General features: G+C 45.2%; 1 protein-coding gene across 1 annotated transcript in view; it reads right to left on the reverse strand.

The window, feature by feature from the left end:
• CRHR2 (corticotropin releasing hormone receptor 2) overlaps positions 1–16,086 on the reverse strand; it is a gene marked incomplete at both ends in the record, with an annotated part of 145,544 nt that extends 129,458 nt beyond the window's left edge. The window contains 2 exons of the mRNA XM_084208557.1: positions 1,905–1,998; positions 16,021–16,086. Of these exons, the coding sequence (XP_084064683.1) occupies positions 1,905–1,998; positions 16,021–16,086 (160 nt within the window). The remainder of the gene's footprint in view (positions 1–1,904; positions 1,999–16,020) is intronic.
• Between the last annotated feature and the right edge of the window lie 4,521 nt (positions 16,087–20,607).

The following is a 20,607-nucleotide window of genomic DNA, read 5'->3' on the forward strand; positions in this document are numbered from 1 at the left end:
CACAGCTCACCTCATTCTGGACATTGAAATATTAGAGCAGATTTAGTTCCAGAAGCTCATTATGCTTGGACCCCAATAAAGAAAAAGGATTGAATTTCTGCTCCATTTTAGGTTTTAATTTAGGATTAAATGGTGCTTTGGTCTTTAACTGTACCAACAGAGCTGTACTGACCATGAAGAGGTGGTGATTGTATTATAGACCTCCATTTATAATGAGAAGGCTCATAGCTGAACAGCTCAGACTGTTTGGAAGATGCAGTTTTCATGGAGCACAAAACCAACATGTCATGGGAACCACCATGTTCTTGCTGTTGATCCTCCACACTGAGAAAATATCACTGGTCCATGCTAAGCAACAAAGTGAATTTTTGTCCCTAGGGTGTCCCAAAGTTCATCTCATGCTTGTACCTGAGGCTGACCATGGAGCAAATTTGGGATTTACTATATTTGGAGTTTATTATAGGTATAAACCCACTCTCAAAGCACTGTACAGGTTCTCAGGATTTTAAAGCATCACAGGAAAGTTTATTCTCAAAAAGCTGCAGGTTGCACTGACTATAAAAATCAACTTCCAAGAATTTCAGAGCATTGCTTTACCTCTGGTCAGTGACACCACACAAAGACAGTGGAAGAGAAGAGTGGCTTCTGTAGCTTCTCCCTTCCCTTTTCCCATTAAAATTCTGTTCCAGTAGCCACACTCCACTGGAGAATATGCTGTGTGTTCATGCATCACATAAACAGCCAGGAAAATTATGTTTTGTCAACAACTGAAAAATAAATTGTTTGCTCACTTCTAAGATAGCCTGGAGTGAAAATTTGTGGTTTTTTTCTAAAACAGAAGCTCTGCACAAGGAAAAACACTTCATGAATAAACGGCAAGTTTTACAATAATATTTACAAACACATTCAAAAGGCAAAGAACACCTAAAAGAAAGGTCCAAATACAGAACCTCATTTATCTTCCCTTTGTTTTGGAATAGATGGTCATTAAACTGATATAAACAAACCTGCTACATGAGGCAGAGCTGCTCCCTGGAACACAACAGCACCAAGGAGCAGAGCTTGGGGCAGGTTCATAATACAGGTCAACACACCCATTTATATGCAAATTGAGAGGCAGTTAAGGCACCACAACTTTCACACTTCAGTCTGGAATCTAGATCAGCTTATTGTCCTTAAGGAATAGATTAAGTCAGAATCAAACACTACTGATCCAACATATTTTACAGAAAGGTTTTTAATTCCCTGAGCCTCGTTACCTTTGCCATTTCTCCAGGGATGGAGAACTGGCTGAATCATAATACCTACATTATATTTTAAGCTCCTCCTTCCACAAATATTCACCAGGGGGAGAAAGAAAGTGAAGAGGAAGGGAACAAATGTAGTTTTTCCCCCAGAAGCACCATTCCCTGCAGCACACATCCCCAAGTCATGCTGCAGAGGAGTGGCTCTGAGTGTGCTTCTCCCACTTCTGAAACAAAGTTGGATCCAGTTTCACATCTCTTACAGCATCATTTCTGTGCTGGTGTATTTTACCCAAGAGACAACTGCTTTGCCCTGCTTCTAAAAACTGGTCTGGATAAATGGAGAAGAGACTTCAAATATACTAATTTTCACCTATCACATCAGTCAGTAAGTACAGCTAATTCATCAGATTAAACTATAAGGAAGAGCTGTCAGTAGTTCCCCTGAAGGGACCTACTCCAAGTGCGTAGAACTCTCCAGGTGTGTAAAATTCCAGGTTTTCCTTCCTTGTCACACCACACCACATTGCCACCAAGGAAAAGCCAAGGCTGGAAACAGTATGTTTATCTCAGCAGGAAAAGATGTTCCCTGGAGCAAGGACACTTTGAAAAGGGATCCTCCAGTAACAAGAGGCCACCAAGAAAGGGAGGAATAAATACCTGTGACATTGGTGCGGGCTGACAAAGCTTCACAGTACTTTTCCAGCAGCACAGACAAGGGCAGGTTCACAGAGGATTCACAGTGGAGAACTATCTGGATAAACAGAAAGAAACCAAGCAGGTAAAGCAGCAGCCTAGAACAGATTCTCATTCATGAGTACAACAAGCCCCCAGCAGTCTCAGAGCAGCTCCCATTCATGATTTACTCAGGTACAGACACCCCCTGACATAGAAGGTTTGTGGTTGTACTTGCTCAGCTCCAGAGCATCACATGGAATTCACCTGACAAATGCAGGAAACTGCAAATTAAGCACCTAATCTGGATCTCTCCTTGTGGGAGCTGCTCGATGCCTTTAACAAAGCTCAGGATCCACTCTGTCTCAATTAAAAGGAGACACCTGAAATAGCAGAGCTGAATCACATCCCATTAATGATCATGTGTTGAGTTTTTTCAGTGAACTTTTAATTGGTATGTGGGTGCCCTTGCACATTCAAGAGATACAGCAATTGGCAAAGGGCAGTTCAGAGGGCTTGAAGAAGGTGTTTCCATGGAATACATAGGATAATTGGGCATCCCTGTAAGGTGTCCTGTGGCTCTTTTTAGTCAATGGAAGACACACAAGTTTCTGACCCTCAGCATTCAGGGCTGAGCCTTCTATTGAGGGCAAATGACAGTGAGAAAGAGCAGTAATGCCAACATTGGCACTTTGAGAAAGCTTCAGGTTCAGTACAAGGACACAATACAATCCCAAGTAAATTTTAGGAAATAGAGTTGAAAATCAATGAGGATATTTTAATATTCACACTCAAAATGAAGCACCCAGTGCAGACAGAGGAAAGAAGCCCACACCAAAATATAGAGCCAAGTTGGGATGCTGCTTGGAGCAAGAGAAGCTCTTGGAAAGTCCTTTAAAGACAGAATGAAATGTGGCAGGAAAATTCAGGAGTGACAAATCAATGACACAAAATTCCATTTTCAATCTGTGAAACAATCTTTCTGACTGAAAATCCTTCTGAGGGGGATACAAAGCCATGGTAACACACAAAATGCCTTTGGTTTTCTGTTTACACAGAATGACTCCAACACAATTCAGCAGCTTTTACTCAGGGAAACAACCATACTCCTTGAAGGTTGATATTATATTTCAGCGCTCTAAGGTGTGTTAAGTGATTGAGGAACCCATTTTATGTCACTGAATTCTCTGTTGCTTAATAAAAAGGAGGGTAACTGCTCCTGACAATAGAATCCATCAGCAATGTTGGTGTCTAAAGAACAACTGTTCTTTGTACAGCATCTCTTTCTACCTATTTCTCACTTTGCTGTTATTTTATAAAATAGGAAGTGTTGAAGTACAAACAGAAAGCCTTTCCCAGACTTCATTCTTTTCATACTAACTCCATGAGGGGGCTGTTTCACCTCCAGGTGTGAGGATTTGTGAAGAATTTTGAATGAGTTAGAGATGGGACTTTAAGTTATTTTAAATAATGTGATTTATTTTTCTTATCTTTTACATAGGTAGGTGAGCTCAGCTCACATCTTCACTGCATAACGCAAAAAGTCCCAAGCCCTCTAGTCACAAGACCTTTTAAAGACTTATTAACTAATAAAACGCTACTAACGAAGATATTTTTATATTTTTACCTAATTCTTAAATATTTTGCTTTATAGAGTCATACCTCAGTGTAAGCTTTTTTAATTATAACACACAAACTTAAGAGTACTGTACTCTACAACTTTAAACTTTCTTCTACTTAACAGATCTCTGCTTTAAACTACAAATCTACGTTCTCACTTCTAGTACCTACATTTGGAAGCCTTTTCTAAAGTCTCAGATCAAATCTGGTGTTTAATGCTAAACTTTGGCTTACAGGCCCAAAGTTCTGAGAGTTCCCTGCATTTCAAATTCCAACATCCAGGGAGGCTCTAAACTCCTGCCTCCCACAGCAAACCCTCCATGCACGGTCAGGTCAGGGAGATAAAGCCAGGTACAGATTCCACCTCCCGAGGCACAGAGCTCCCAAAACCCAGACTCTGCAGTGGCCACGTCTCACGACAGACCCAGGCACGTAGAGTTGACGCAGCAGAGGCATTTCTTGCCCTCCAACCCTCACCCCTCTGCCTCCTCCCAGGCTGAAGCACTGCCTCACTTCAAAGAAGGAACTCAAGCCATCCCCGTGTACTGTAAATACGCCGCGTGTTCAGCTGTGCCCTCCCCAGGACGATGGGAAAGAACAGACAGAGGTCAAGCTGAGCGCAGCTTGGGCAGGAATAGGAAAGGTTAAATGTCACATTTGCCTCAGGGTCAGCTCAGGTTAATCTGGCTGGGGGGAAAAGTGCCTTCCACATATTATGTTACTTTTGGTTTCATTTTCTCTCCGCTAACCACAGTCAACAGACTTGCTGTGCGCAAAACTTCTTTTATAAAAATACTGTATCTAAAGCAGACAAGGCCAAACGATGTCTCAGGTTTTGGCTTTTATATTTTTCACATCCTGTACTACTTTAGTGTGTAGTTCTGAGCTTCACATCAGGGCATGGTGAGCTCTGTGCACAGAGCAGGGACACAAAACAATTCCTGCTCCAGCTGGGCACCAAGGACAAATGAGCCAAATCTCAGGCCAGGAGCACAAACCCCGTGGGCTGGAGAGAGAAAAACAAGCAGGGTGGGACTGCAGGGGCTGGGATGGGACAATGAACTGCAAGGTGCAAATGGAGCAGAGCTGATCCCAGGGAGAGACCCTGTGCCCGGCCGGGCATTTTGGGGCCATTTTGGTTCATCTTGGGTGCAGCCCTGGCTGGGCTCTGGCGCTGCCCAAGGTGCATCCATGGAGGAGATCCTTTGGATAAATCCCTGCTTTATTCTTTAGCTCTTTCCAGCCTCTGTTCTAGCTCAGCCTTGAAAAACCCCTCTTACAATAATAAAAACCAGCAAAACAAACAAAGAAAGAAATATTTCAGTAATGTAAAATTGTAAAGATAAATAATTGGGCCCACAACTGCACAGAAATTATATTTTGAAGTACTGAAATAATGGCTTTGGGTCACTAATGCATGACTTTACTCAAACTGCATTTCTCTTAAAACAGCTATTCCATAACCTCTGCCCGCCAAATCAGTTCTTTTTTGTCCTGAAAATTTACCTAAATCATGCACAGAAATGGCCAACTTAATTCCTCTGAGCCATTGTGAACATTTATGAACAAATAAAACTAATGTGCTGAGCCAAAGACTGAGGTGGAAATCAATCTTTTACTTTCCAAAGCAGGGACATCAACTAAGAGCAGGCCAGCTCTGAGTCTTCAAAAAAAAAAAAAAAATACAGAGCCTTTGGTCAACTTCCCATTTTTATCTGAGAGGACTTTGGGAAAAGGATGAATTGCTCTGGTGTCACTGTCTGCCTCTCTAATGGGCATTTTATTGGGCCTTTCCCCTTGGACATGGTCACTGCATTTCATTAATTCATGAAAGATCTTTATCTCTGTCAGAGGACATCAACTATGAGACAGAAGAGTTGCCTACTCACAGTTTCCATCCAGTGGTTATTTTATCCAGCTTAGAGAGGATTTTTAACTTCATTTTAAGAAGAATTAACAAAGAGTCCTGGTTTGAAATACTGAGTTCCACTATGGAGCAATATAGAAATGTAAAACCAAATGAACACTGGTGCAGTAAAATTCACCAGCATGGGAAAGGTTGTTTTCTCCTCTCAAACATGGAAGAAATGGCTACAGGAATATAAAGGAATGGCTTTGGAATGCAAACCAACCCCCAAAGCTATAGATCCAAAAATGTCAATACAAGCATGGGGCTACCACAGAGACATTGTCACCAAGATATTTACTGAAAAACCCTCTTTGCCCAGGATTTTCTCCTGGGAAGCTCAGAAGCCTCAGAGAGGAATGAAAACAATAATTATCTGATTGCTGCTCCTGGTGTTTGCTGCTTTGGAATGTGACTTGGACATTGATTACCAACAGGTGAATGCTTGATTGGTTCCATATGAATTGTTTTTAATTAATGGCCAACCATGGCCAGCTGTGTCAGACTCTGAGGAGTCAGTCACAGGTTTTTATTATTCATTCTTGTGAAGCCTTCATATCCTATCCTTTCTCTATAGCTTAGTATAGTTTTAGAATATAATTTCTTTTAATATTATATATCATAAAATAATAAATAAGCCTTCTGAGAACATGGAGTCAGATTCTCATCTCTTACCTCATCCTGGGGACCCTCACAAACACCACAGAGCATCTGCTAAATTTAAATATCTCACAGTAGATAGCAGAGTGAGTGAAGTCAGCAGGAATGCAAGCTGACTTTGGGAAGGGAAAGACTGAAGAGGAAAAGGATGACCCATGACAATGGAACACCCCTTGCCAACGTGGAGATGAGTTTGGAGGCAGTGGATGCTTCCACACATGGACAGATGCACACACTCCCCTTTCCCATCTTCAGACAAGAATTCCCAGATGCCATACTGCAGTGCTCTAATAAAAGCCAGTTGTTAGGCCTCCCTGTCAAACATCTGCTGGTGGCATGCTGAGAGGTGCTGACATCTGACACAGCCTCAAAGCAACAGAGCAAAAAATCTTTTTTAAAAAAATGTTTCTAGTACTCCCGAGGTCCCAGAGAAATCCATCCCATGGAAGTACAACAGCATCTCAGCAGAAAGCCACTCCCAGAGAAGCAGTGGGATTTGTATTGAATAGCTTAGACTTCAAAACAGAGCAGCAGCTGAGCTGATCACACAGGGATTCCTTTGGAATTCAGGAAGAGAAGCAGAAATTTTCCAGATGCAGTTCATCTGCAGTATTCTAAATCTTTTAATTGGAATGATCTCTACTGATTGGGTCTTCTGTACTTCAGGGACAGTCACATAGATGCACCCTTCCTAAATTTTCTTTAGACGCTGCATAAAAAAGGAGAGGGAGAGGTCAAAACATTCCTAGAGATGATGGCTGCAGAAGACACAAGCACATCATCATCTTATTTAATCATCTCTGCTCTTTCTTTTACTGAGCAAGATGAAGCAACCTTCCAACATAGAAACATGTGGGAGTTAACAACACAAAACGTGCTCAGTCCACAGCTGACAAGAGAAGGGTCCATCTCATGTCTTCTTTGCCAGACAAAGTCTCACCCTGCACTATTCACTGTGCTCTCTATAAAGCCAAAGCATTTTCCACTCCTGAGAAACCACCTCTGACAGTGGCATGGATCAGGCCAGGAGGATGCTTCTTCCTACCCTCCGTCTCTAGGAACCTCCACTGCTCTCAAGACCCCAGCTTTTCCCATGTGTTTCTTTAAAATATCCGAGGCTGCAAATGCTGCCTCGTTTCAACATCAAAATTGCAACAAAACTGTCTTCAGCACACAGAAAAGCTGCTGCTTAGTAGCCTTGCCTCAGAACTCAGGGACAAAAAAGAAAAAGTGTGAGAGAAAAGGGCAACCTACACTTAATTTTTAGTTCTTCAATTAGGCAAGCAAAGCAAATAAATTCACTCCATCTCCACAATGAGACTGAGTTCTCATCCCAGCTTCTGGGATGGACATGTTCAGAAGAGTGGCCCAATTAAAAGCAAAAATTTAGTTTGTGTCCAGAGAAGCTCATTTTAGGGAAACACAAACATCTAACTTCACAATGAAAACGTAATTAGTGAAAGAGCTCAACTCAGCAAAATCAAAATTCCTCGACAAAATCCATCCTCTGCTTGAACAGTTTCCAGGGCAGGTGGGCATCTGGCAAGCTCTACATCACTGGTGTGGGGAAACAGATGCTTTGGGAAAAAAAAAACCACCAGATATTCATTGGAATGCTCTTATAAAAAATGCCAGTGTTCACCTGAGCAGCTCTTTCCTTCTAAGAGAGGGCAACACATGGGAAGGAATGAGGAGATGGAATATTTGCTGACTACTAATCACCTGAAGGAATATGCACAATCACAAGAGTGAAAGCTGCTACTTCAGGACAAAACCAGAGATTAGCACAGGAAAGGAGAGGAAAGTCATCCCCACAGTGGCCAGGATGGATTTATATCCACTGCCATGTGGTTACCTCATCCACAAGATGCATCTGAAAGAGATGCTTATCAAAGAACAGTAGTCATTGTGTTGGAAATACTTTGTTTTATGGAGAACTAAAAAGGTCAGCCCTCTGCATGAAGATGTTTTTGGCCTTTCTCAACACAGTGACTTAAAATCGCTCGTGCAGCAGCACTTGGCAGTGTACAATTGTTTGGCTTGGCTTCACCAGAAAAATAATTTCCATTTGGGATAGAAAGTCTAAATACAAGTTTTCACAGGAGCCTGCAACCTGAAACCTGAGCCAGCTAAGGTTACAGTAAAGGGAAAGACTCTGAGCACAGTTCAAGAAAAATAGGCTCATTTTCAAATCATCCTTCAGCTCTTTAAACGCCCTCTGAGTTAATCCAAGTGGCCACATAAAACATTGCTACTTGCTAGAGAACACTGAATGCTCCAGGAGACACTGCTCCATGATGTTAGAGGCCAGATGTATTCTGCAGCTCTTCCAGGAAGTCTGGAAAAAGAGACCAAAAGTCTGCATGGAATGGGAATTAGGAGCCCAGTTCAATAAAGCAAATAAACACATGCTCAGTTTTAAAGCATGAAATTCAATCAATCTTTATGCAAAAATAAATTAAAAAAAACCCTTGAGCACCTGCTACACTGAACCCACCACTGAACTTCACTGTTGTTGTTGAAACTTGGAGATGTGCCTTCAGTGAGCACTGCCTACATGCTCAGCTGAAGCAGCTTTTAGAGGGGAGGTTCTTCATCCACTGAAAGCCACGCAGGTGCTGAGGCATTTTCTGAATCATGACATAGAAACCAAACCTGATTAAGGCCACCCACGGGCTGGACTTGTCCAACCAGGTCTCCAAGCCCTTCCAAAGCAACCTGAGATGTTAAAAATAAGCATAACTGCATTTGAATCACAAGCTGCAGCTTTCCTGAACTAAGATTGTTTAATGGAAAGGCTTTTCAATTTCACATCCTTGAAGAGTTTTGTTGGTCATTGCCAAACACCTGTAGGTATCATATTTAGAGCCTGGAAGGGAAGCAAGCCCCTCAGGGCACTCCTGCCTTCATGTCTGCCATCTCCTTAGGTCTGTGAGTAATTTTTTCCCACCCAATTCCCATTCTTTGAATCCTCTCAGCAGCTCCAGTGTGACTCACCTCACCCCCCACCATTCCAGCCTTTGCTTCCCCAATCTTCAGTGGAAGAAGGAACCACTGTCAAGGACCAATCCATCACCTGTGCTTTAAACATGGGCTCCAGGGTGAGATAATCATGCACTGGAGACAAAACACTCACAGAATCCAGAGCAGCTCAGTTTAAAAGTCATATTTACCCAAGTGAATGCCAATACCTCCCTCATCTAACCCTTATCTACAAGCAGAGCCTCTGCAAGGATCATTCACCCATCCATTGTCACCACTGCCACTACCCTTCCAAAGCCACACCTCAAAGGCTCTCCCAGCTTCAACTCAACAAATCTGAGCTCCTAATCCTTGTTTTTCATGTCTCTGCCACCTGAAAATCATCTGGATCAAGAGTTTATCAGCTGAAGATCTCTGCTCAGCTTCCCAAGGAATGCCAACAGTAGTACCTCTGTATCCTCCACAAAATGTTCCTCTGACCCAAGATTTCCTGACAGGGATTTAAAAATGAGCCAGTGAGGTGGCACTGGGCATCAGCAGTGAACTTTCTCTCCATCCTTCTTTAAACTGCTAATTCTTGGGCTGGAGCCCACTCCTAGTTTTGAAAACCAAGTATCACTGTGAAATTTAACTCCAGGTGTGGAATTATCTTTCACTACCTGAAGGGGAATCACAGACTCTTCTCTGAGGAGTCAGATTCCTCTCAGGAGCTGACAGCACAGCATCAAGACAGCCATCATTCACAAACTGAAATGAGGGAAAATCTCACAGAACATAAAAAATTATGTACCATGACAACGACAGCATCAGAAAAGAGATGTTGTAAAAAGACATTTCAGAGATGTTGTGAGAGCTCCATCTTTGCACATTTTCACAACTGAACTGTGGACGAGAATGATTTGGTTTTGGAATTAACCCTGCCTTCTGGCAATCCCTTCCAGCACAAATTATTTTTTCATTCTTTGATTCTATATGATTTATAGTCCCTATAGTGAAAAGACTCACAGATAACAATTACTCCCCAAATCTCTCAATGGGCAATGCAGTAAACAACTTACAGACTATCTTGAACAATAATCAGCAACCCAGAGGCTTAGAGGTTTTTCTCACTCATGTTTCTTAAGAATTTTTTACTGTGTTCACATAATTATAATTGAAATATTATTCAAAATACCGTGACAAGATATTTTTAAATTATTACTGTATTTAAAGATGAAATTTTCAATTAATCCTTTTTTTTTCTTTCAGAAGGAAAGAAATATTGCAAGTCTGACAAGACTTCAAAATCCTCATGAAGATACTTCTTTTGATAAAGCAGGGGATTCTTACACTTTGGAAGGTGTCTCAAGTTCAAGCTAGACTGAAGAGCTGATCTCCCAGCAGGTGAGTTTTGAGGCAGAATGAGGAAAGATCCTCAGTGCATCTGACTGGAAGCACACCTGGTCAAAATACTTTCCTGAGCTTGGAGACACCATTCTCAGCAGCCAAGGGACACCCTGGGCTTCCTCTCAGCTTTGAGAGAGCCAGTTGATAGCAGAAGGAGCAGCCTGGTCCCTGGCAGGGATGTCCGCTCACAAAACAAGCGAGCAGCAAGGGAAGAGCTGTGACGGCCACAGCACCCAGCACAGTCCTGGTGTGGCTCAGGAGCCTCTGCTGGCCTGAGCCCCCTGAAACCCAAGCCATGCCCAGGCCTGGGATCTGCTCCTGCCACTCAAAGGGAATCGATACCTCAGACAGCAGAGCCTGGCTGGCAGCCCCACAGGAAACCTGTTCAGGCCCGTCAGCACACTTCCTTCCCTTCCCTTTTGCCTCCTTTCCTCCTTCCTTTGTGCTGGAAAAGCCACCCCTGCCAGGGCACAGCACTTCCCAAAGCATGGCAGTGCAGAGCTAACAGCACTGAGCAGCTCTCCTGCCTCCCAGGGCCCTGGGGAACAGCAGCAGGGATTATCCCCCAGCCCTGGGAAGCAGCAGCTCCTCTGCAGCCCTCTGACACTTCAGCTACTATTACCAGGGCAAGGGTTTAGCATTGCAGTGAGGACAGCTAATGTATTTTAATCCCCATCTGCATTACTCACTATTTACCTTCCTGGCATACCCAGCCCAGGGTGGACAGTTACTTAGCCAGCATTATGCAGAAGTTTATAGGGGTTTAATTGGCTTTGTTTAATTAGCTTCATTTCCTTACAGCTCTGTGGAAGAAGTACTTTTTAGCTCTTGAATTAACAAGTGGATTTTCTTTCTCGTTTAGTGAAAACATGCTGAGTTTCTGTGCAGGCACATGAGGCTTAAGGGATGTTTGGAGAGGCAGATTCCAAGTTCTCCACCCATTGAGCTCCACACCAGAGCTGGGGAAGGAGCAGCACACTCCCAGCATCCGGCTCTCAGTGTTGCCTCCTCTGCACAGCAAGGAGGGATTTGGGAGTCAGAGGTTAGGACAGGACATTGGAATTCACCTCTGTGAGGTGCTTTTCCTTCTCCCTTCCACAGTCAGATGGACCAGCCCTTGAGAAGATCCAGCAGAACATCTGCTTGTGAAAGCCAATGCAGAGGAGCCCAGGGCCAGGGAGCTGAGCAGTGCTTACCACAGAACGTGCTCCTTGTCAAAGAGCATTGCAGGGAGCATCCCACAAACACCCCCACACTGGCACCACAAACTGGAAATGAAATTTTCATGTATTTGGATGTGACTGACAAGATTCAAGCAGACAGTCACCTGAAGGACAGCTCTGTCTGTTGACTGATCTACTTTCTATTTGTCTTCTCTTGTAGAAAGAACCACAGCCAAATTTATACAACTTCTCAGAGAAGAAAATTAAAGTACTCTACCCAACACTGAAATCAAATACAGCTACCTTCAAAGCTGTTAAGATTAAAAGAATTATTAGCAGTAATAGAAAGCACTTCTGTATAAAGAAATAGTTTTATAAAGCAAAGCATCACAAAGTTTAGCTGTCATGAACAGAAAGATAAGGAGACGAAGACAATGTTTATGCAGTGCTTTAACACAGGCCATTGAGAATCCACATGAGGCAGGGAGGTAAGAGGGGCTCGCTGGACAGCTCCAGCTTTACACCCAATAATTAATGTTTGCACTTTAAGGAAGAGCAGACTACATTTGGGATTAAAAGTGGTGTAAAATCCAAGAAACAAGGACATGGATACGATCTGTTGCAATTTATAGACATGGCATGGAAAAGAAAATTCCTGCAAAAAGTCATCTGCTGGATAAACTTTTAATCTAGAGTAAATCAGCTTTTCCCTAAATCTCTTTCTTGCATTTGCAGTGCTGCAAAACCTGAAAGTGATATAAACTACAAAGGAACAGATTCAGCAGCATGTGCAGCTTGTTGTTACCACCCACATTTCCTCACCTCCCCCTCTCCTCAAAAAATAAGATCTGCAGAACTATTAAAAGAATCTAGAAATGTGCAAATGTTTGTTCTAATACAATATTTTTAAAATATTTGGTTTACTAATATATAGGGCAAAATGAAAATAAAAAGAAAACAGGAAAATGCATCTTTAATAAGTCTGTATCATCCACCACCCTGTTTTTCTTGTGGTGAATCTCTCAGTTCAGCACATCAGCAGCAGGAACTCGCAGGAATCCATGACACAAAGAGAGCTGATCACCAAATTCAAAGCAATGAAGAGTTGGCCTTAGAGGAAAACCCCTCCCTGGGGCAAGCCCAGAGCAATGGCAGCCCAGCACTCTCCATCTAAGCCAAAAAACCAAGCAGTGCAAAGGTCTGTTCTAAGTCATTAATCACTTTGACCGTCCAATTTTTAGAATGGTTCCTGGCCACATGGCTGCCCCAAGCACTCTGGTGGGATCTCACACAATTCCTGTGAATGATCTGGGAGCACCATGGACCAGCTCTGTGCACAGCCTGCACAGCATCTCCCTGGTTTAGATGCTCAAGGAGCTCAATCACACGAGCACAAGTCACTCCCTGGCATTTTTTTTCTGAAGGCTGGAGAGCTTTCCTGGAGATATTGATGTGGCAGTAGAGTTAGAACCTGTGAGGCTGAAATTAAAATTCTGCACCTGATAATGCACAGGCTGCAAAGAGATCCCAGCTCCCTCTTCCTCCATAACCATGCTCTGGTTTGGAATATGAAGGTCACAGAGTTTAGAGGACTTGATCATGACTTTTCCTCTGCTCTTGATAGGATAATAATATGTAAGCAGATGCCTTATATGCACAAAAGCTAAAGCTGCTTTCTTGCTGGCTAAGGGCAGGGATGAACATCATCACTGAAATGTTTTACGGCAAAACTACAGCCAGCCAACACCAGCACAGCCACCTCCCTCCAACATCCAGTAATTGCCATGGGATGGTTACAAACTAAACCCTGACAAAGTACTGCCCCAGGAAAGGCTTCTCCTGATGAGATGTTTATGCTGCATTAATTCACAATAGGGCTAAATTTTGGCAGCCTAAGACTAGGAATACTATTTAACTTGTCAGCACTGGCTGATACACTCACACTGCCCTGGCTCTTTTAACAGCTCCAGGAGAACAAATAAATGATAGCAAGCTTTGCCTTTGGTTTTGATGAATAATCCCCCCCTCCAAATTACGTGAACTCAGCAAGGATTTTATATGAAAATGTCATAAGACTCATTTGCCTTCATTTTATGGTTTGTTTTTTATCTCCCACATTTATTTAAATGTGTTTTCAAGTGCATCATGCGTCTAGAACTCCTTTAAGAGAACATAAATCTCAGTTCAAGTCTTCACCCTTTTGCTGACCAGCCCTGTGAAATCTGTCAGGTCATTTGCACCAGCATTTTCATGTGGCAGATCTAATTCTGTACCAGAAAGTTGCCTCATCTTGTGGGCGTTGCAAGCCTGCAGCTCCCATAAAACACAATTGCTCGGCTGCTGTGAAAACTTAAACTCCCTTAATTGGGTAAGGGCCCACTCTCACAAGCGGCTATTTTCCTCAAATCCACAAATGTGGATAAAGTCACTGACTTCAAGTCCACTTTTGAGTGTCTTCAAGTTAAACAAGAACTTAAGAGCTTTGGCTTTAAGCCAAAGTTTTAAAACACTGCTCTTAAGCTTTTCAGTGCAAAGTTCCCTCCAGCTGGAAAGCAGAGATCCAGATTTATTGACAACATTCAGGGATTAAAACACTCCCCAAAGGAGCAGCAAAACCTTCTGCTACAGTTGGAGCAACTAGAGCTGCTTTGAAGGTGAAGATTTAAAATGTTATTTCCCACACAGGTATACACAAGCCCCTGTCAGACACCAGCATGTTCCACCCAAACAAGCTCCCCTATAAAAACACACAGAATACACTCATTTCTTGGACTAAACACATTTTATAGAAACTTCACTTTTGGATCCTTAATCTACCTTTCCTTCTCCCTTTCTTTTGAGGCAGTTTTGTTTTCAGAGCAGCGACACAACTACCAAAATTTGCAGAAATAATTCAAACACAAAATTGCAGAACTGGAAACCTGGAAAATCCAGAGATTGTATCCACAGAGGAAACACATAATATTTCTTGATTCACTGTGAATGGATTAGTCTAACTAAATACTCAGTACCTGAGTACTTTTGACAACCTCACTGGTAAGTCCCACACTCTAAAGACAAACTGAGGTATTTTTATGGACCAAAATAAATCAAAGAGAGAAAACACAGACTGGGAGAAAAAAAGAGACTAAGAAACAAAGATCAGGAAGTGATTTTGGGTTGAAAACAGCAAGTGTGTAGACCCATGCCACTGTGATCCCATGTGCACTGATCTCTTCCTTCTTTTGGGGATAAAAAAAGCCCAACACTGGCAGAGGTGAGAAAGTATTCTCTCACTTCTAAGAAAGCTACTGTGAAAAGTAAAATGAAATTAAATTGTTGCTTGTCTCTGAAGCCTGCTGTTGACCTGGCTTTTCTTTTTCCTTCTAAATTAGAAAGGGGAGAAAAAAAATCAAACCCCCAAAATAAACAAACAAAACCCCACAAACAAACAGAACCCAAACCAAAACAAAATAGAACTTAGGGAAACAGATAAAGAAAGAAAATCTGTTCTAAGGAAATGTTAAAGATAGACCAATTACCCTGCGGTTCAGAAGGGTCACTGCCACTTTTTTAAAGCTATGGGAACAGCCTTTACAAATTCTGCACAGGTTCAAAGCTGCTTAACCGCTCACATTTTCTTTTCAAGTCTGGCTTAAGCACAGTTAAAACCGTCACTCAAAACAAACAAGCTACCAAAAAGCACCGGGAAAGCTTTTGAAGTCCAGTCCGACAGAGGCCAACCTGATCTCCACCTTATCCCAGCATCTCCCAGGGGGATGCTGGTGATGGAGAAGGACCACGCGGAAAAGCTTCCTGCGGGTTTCACTCCGGAGAAACTCGGAGCAAGTGCTCGGCGGGGTGCGTGGGCTGAGCCCTCCCATCTCCACCCCTGCCTGCCGATGGCTGCTGCAGCACATGGTGCCAGGACAGGCACCGGGACAGAGGCCGGCGACACCGGGCACCGCCAGGGAGCGAGGAGATGGCCGGGAAAAGCCCTTCCCGCTGGGGCAAGGAGCCGCCACCCCAGCGGGGTCCCCGTGCTGGGACCTCTTCTGGCGAGCAAAGGTGGCTGTGTCACAGGGCAGGGGGCACCAAAAAGAGCCCAGGGACTCGCTCCAGAGGTGAGCGAGCAGAGAGTGCCTCTGAGAGCACCTGTGACGGAGCAAAAAAGGCCACGGGCACGGACGGATCCCCGGGCAGCACCTGGCAGGGAGCGGCGCCCGCCCGGGCTGCCCCAGCGCCGGGCACGCACCTGCGAGGGCGCAGGGCACGGTCCCCGCACGGAGCCCCGAGCGTCCGGGGCTGCCCCGCTGCGATCCCCGCGGCCCCGGGGGGCGTCCCCCCCTCCCGGCCCCGGTCCCTGTCCCGCAGCCCCCGCCCCGTTCCCGTCCCCGGCACTTACGGGCAGGAGCAGGAGCGCGGCGGCCGCTGCCGCGGGGAGGCTGCGCTGAGGCGCTCGCCCCGCCATGAGGGCTCGGGGGGTGCCCGGGGCTCAGCCGGACCCTCGGCGCTGCCCCGGCGCCGGCATCGCCCCCCGCCTGTTGCCCTTGACCCCTGCCCGCCGTCCCGGAGCCGAGCCCGGCGCTGCCGCCGCGTCCCAGAGCAAACCCCCGGCAGGCAGGGAGGGAGGGAGAAGGGGGAGCCGAGCCCGCCCTCCGCCCAGGATTCCTCGGGGATGGAGGCGGCGGGGGGCCCCCGGGGGAGCGCGACCCTCACAGGCTCCAGCAGCGAGGGGGACCGTGCTGTGCCCCGGCTCCGAGCGCCGCAGGGGCTCCCCCCTCCATGGGCGCTGGCTGGAAGCGGGGCCGCACCGCCCGCACTCTGCCGGCGGCGGCGGGGAGCCCCCTCGCCGAGCGCCGGGTGATGGAGAGCCCTCTTCCCCGAGCGATGGGGACGCCTTCCACAGCAGCTTCCCGAAATAACGGGGATCCTCCTCCACCCTCCTGTACGCTGGAAATTCCACTGCCCACAAAGTGTCCAGGAGCAAGAGGATTCTCCCTGCCCAGGCTCTGGGTGCAGCGGGGATCATTTTCCAAAATTAGGTGCAATGGATACACCCGCTACAGCCCCCCAGGAACATTATTAATCCCTTCACCACCACCCCATTCTGCCAGGAATTAGGTAAAATGTTAACTCCACTGACTGAAAACTTCTGCCAGGATTTAGGTAAAATGTTAACTCCACTGCCTGAAAACTTCCAGGAGCAACAGGCTTCCCCCAGTGCCCAGGTACAAGCTGCATTGTGTGCACAGTGTGCGGACATGTATAAAAAGAGAGAGAGCAACTCTTTGCTTGAGTACATAGCAATAGGATGCTTTTTAAGCTAAAAGTTTAGATTAGATGCTAGGAAGAAATTCTTCCCTGTTAGGAAAGGCACAGGTTGCCCAGCAAAGCTGTGGCTGCTCCCTCCCTGGAAGTGTCCAAGGCCAAGTTAGACAGGGTTTGGAACAACCTGGGACAGTGGAAAGTGTCCCTGCCCTTGGCAGAATGTTTGAAACAGAATGATCTTTAAGGTCCCTTCCAACCCCAGGCTTTCTAGGATTCTATGGCAGCCTCCAAGCCTGGGAAGGAAAGGAAGAATCTTCCCTGACCCTGTGCACACTGAACCACCTGCCTGTCCTTCAAGAGAAACAGGACACCCCTCTAGCCCACTATGCAGCATTACCAGATGTGATGAGACTCTCCACCTCAAAGACAATGAGAAGCAAATCTCCTTCTGTACTCCAGGGCAAAAAGGTTCTGGCTTATTGGTCACCAAATTCATCAGCACACCTTTTCTAAAGGCTGTGGGGCACCTCCTCTGCTATTCCCAGCTGCCATGAGAAGCCCTTTATTCCTCAGCACCAAGACCTTTAGGACTCCCCAATGCATGTACGCTCTTCTATCCAGGAAACCCCAAACCTGCTTCTTGGCTGACCCTTCTGCACCTAGTGTTATCATCATATTTCAAAGCTCTCATACCTTCTCGGCAATTTCTCATGGGCAGCTCCTCACAGCACTGACTCCTTCTTCTTTTTCTTCACAACCTCCACCTCTCTTCACAGCTCGACCAACAAACACCCTCTCACCTACCTAAGCCACTCTTTTGTAGCACTCTTCTAATTGGACACAGCTGTGGCCTATTAAGGGCAGGCCTGTTCCTAATCTTTGGTGATTGATTAGTACAGCTGCAACTTCTCAGGTGTGAGACTACCTTCTGCACTATGTTCTTATATTCCATCTCTCCACAACCTGGTTTCTGAAACAAAAGACTTTTCTTCTGCTCTTAACTACAGATATTTGCCAGGCTAGACCTCTGTGCCAGGAAAGGTAGAGCAAGGTCACCCCTCATCTTCCTGCTGACTTGCCCAAGGAGCTTCTGGCCCTCTGGTTGCTCTGGGGTGGATGCTGATGATCAGGGAATTGGAATCTTACAGATTTGGATGCCTGACCCTGTTGGAGCCCAGTTCCTGTGTCTAGCAGAGTTATCACTCCCTGCTCTCCATGTCCAGTTGGCCTCTCCATACAATGGATGTGTCTGTGGCGTTGTTAGGTGTGGGCATCAGGCCAAGCCCTGGGCTTCCCAGTGCCAGCAATGAGCCTAATAAGATTATTTTACCCTCTGCTCCACCTCATCTGCCCAGAGGACAGCCAGCTGTGGGTGAATCACAGTCAGAACCTTCCCCCAGCTGCAGCTGGGACTGTCCCCAAAAGCCCAGCTGTGTCCCGAGGCACACAGCTCTCAGTCTCAGTTCTGGGACAGGAGCAGAAAGGAGCAGCTCCCTCCCAGCCCAGCTGGATTTCCTCAGGGAGCAGTGCCATACCCTGCCTGTGTAGTCACCTGTTGCCAGCTGTTTCCTTCAGGCAGATGGAGCCTTTTCTTCCTTTCCCTCCATGACAGTGCCTTTCCACAACCCCCCTTGCTGTTTGTTGGGTTTTTTTTTAAATCAAAATCAATTTGGCATAAAGGTCATAGTGGCACAGAGGAACGAGTTTCAGCAAATTCTCAGGGTTTGCAAAAGCTTGGCAAGTCTTACTCAGATGCAGAAATACCTGGACATCTTCCTTTAAGGCCTTGCTGAATTATTTTGCTTTATGTCATTTGCTCAGCAAGGCATAAAACAGCCTCTGACCCTCTCTAAAACACCTACAACAATGCTTACATTCCTAATTTCCTCCAGGAATCCCATTTAGGACAACATGAACATCACAGCGAGGAGATGGGCACTTACATACACTAGAAAACTTGGAATCCTCCTAAGAGACTGGCAAAAGTTCTCACAAAGCAGCATTATTTTCCCTTTTCCAGTGGTTATTCAACAGTTTGAATACATGTAAATATTTAAGCTTGCCTAGTTTTCCCTTTTCTGCCTGTTGCACACCAGCATTTGTTTCCTTTCATTATTAAAAGAAAACAAAGCCATATCCCAAAGTTGCATGCTTCCAATTAAGATGAGTTCGTTCATGAAAATGCAAAAGGGAGGAATAAATCCAATCTTTTATTGCATTTAAACATCCACCTCCAGGACTGGAAACTCACATGTGACAGGATTCCATGAACTCATGGGAATGGGTAAAAGAGGCCTGGAGCTGCCTGTGTGCAGATATCAAGTGCCCTGGAACCAGGAAGGTTTTCCATGACTTTCTCTTTTGATTTATCCGTGTTTATTGCACTGTCCAGAGCCTCGTAATCTTAAAAGTTGTATTGAAACAGAGCAAAACAACCCCAAAATTGTGACTATCTAAGGACTAAACAAATCATTCCCATAGTCTCATGCCCGAGGCTTTTCCCCTTGCAGCTGGGTTGCAAAGTCCTACCAAAGGTTTTTGTTGTCTGGGTTGCTAATAAGGTCACCCCCCTTTGGATGCTTTTTTAGGGTAGAGCTCATGTTGCAGTTTTTCCTTTATTCTGGGGACTCTTCTCCCCGGCATGTCCTCTTCTAAAACTTTTGGGAGCACGAATTCTACTGGCTGGATTTAAGGGGGAGCTTGGTCAAGGATAACATGGAAACAGAGATGTACAGACACAGATATCCACACATGGCCATGGTTTCTGAAACAAAAGACATTTGTCCTGCTCTTAACTACAGATATTTGCCAGGCTAGACCTCTGTGCCAGGAAAGGCAGAGCAAGGTCACCCCTCATCTTCCTGCTGACTTGCCCAAGGGGCTTCTGGCCCTCTGGTTGCTCTGGGGTGGATGCTGATGATCAGGGAGTTGGAATCTTACAGATTTGGATGCCTGACCCTGTTGGAGCCCAGTTCCTGTGTCTAGCAGAGTTATCACTCCCTGCCCTCCCTGCCCTCATAGCTATGTGTGGATATGGCATGAGAAATGTAAGCCTTGTTCTTCCAGGGAACACACCAAGACCTCTGAGATCAATACTCAGAGATGGAGTGAGTCTCCACATGGGATCATGGCAAGGATCCAGTTGCTCAGTCCTTGCCCAGATGACTTTCAGACATGGCCTGCAGTCATGCCCATACAAGGATAACCGCCTTTTGCTTGTTTGGTGGTGATTTTTATTCCTCTTTAAAGCTCCTGAAAGAACTTCGAGTCTAAAGTATCCCCACAGCTCTCAGTGGTGAAGCTGTACAGAAAGAATCCTCACTGGAGGAAGGGCATGGCCAGCTCTTGGTGTCACATCTAACACAGCAAGGTCCTTGCTGTGTCCATAACCCTGAGGAATTTCTACAATGAAATGAAATAACTTGAAAAGCAATTTTAATAATAACCACAAGACATCAGTAACCAAAGGGGGAAAGGGGGCTGAATCAGGTGCCAACTTTGTCTCTCTGAAACATTGGAGGACCTCTCAGGGGGATGAGATGTCTTTCAATTAAAAGGAAACATCAGGAAATACCAAGTATATCCCTCCAGGTGAGTTCCAGTACCCTCTTCTATGTGTCCCCACTTGGGAACCAATTGGGTCCCCATTTGGAACTTGAATAGGTTTTAGGTCTCTTGTGCTGGATGTGAGTAAGTCCAATTTTAACTATGTATCAGATTT

This window comes from Fringilla coelebs, assembly GCF_963513975.1.
Source record: "Fringilla coelebs genome assembly, chromosome: 1".
Taxonomy (NCBI): Eukaryota; Metazoa; Chordata; class Aves; order Passeriformes; family Fringillidae; genus Fringilla; species Fringilla coelebs.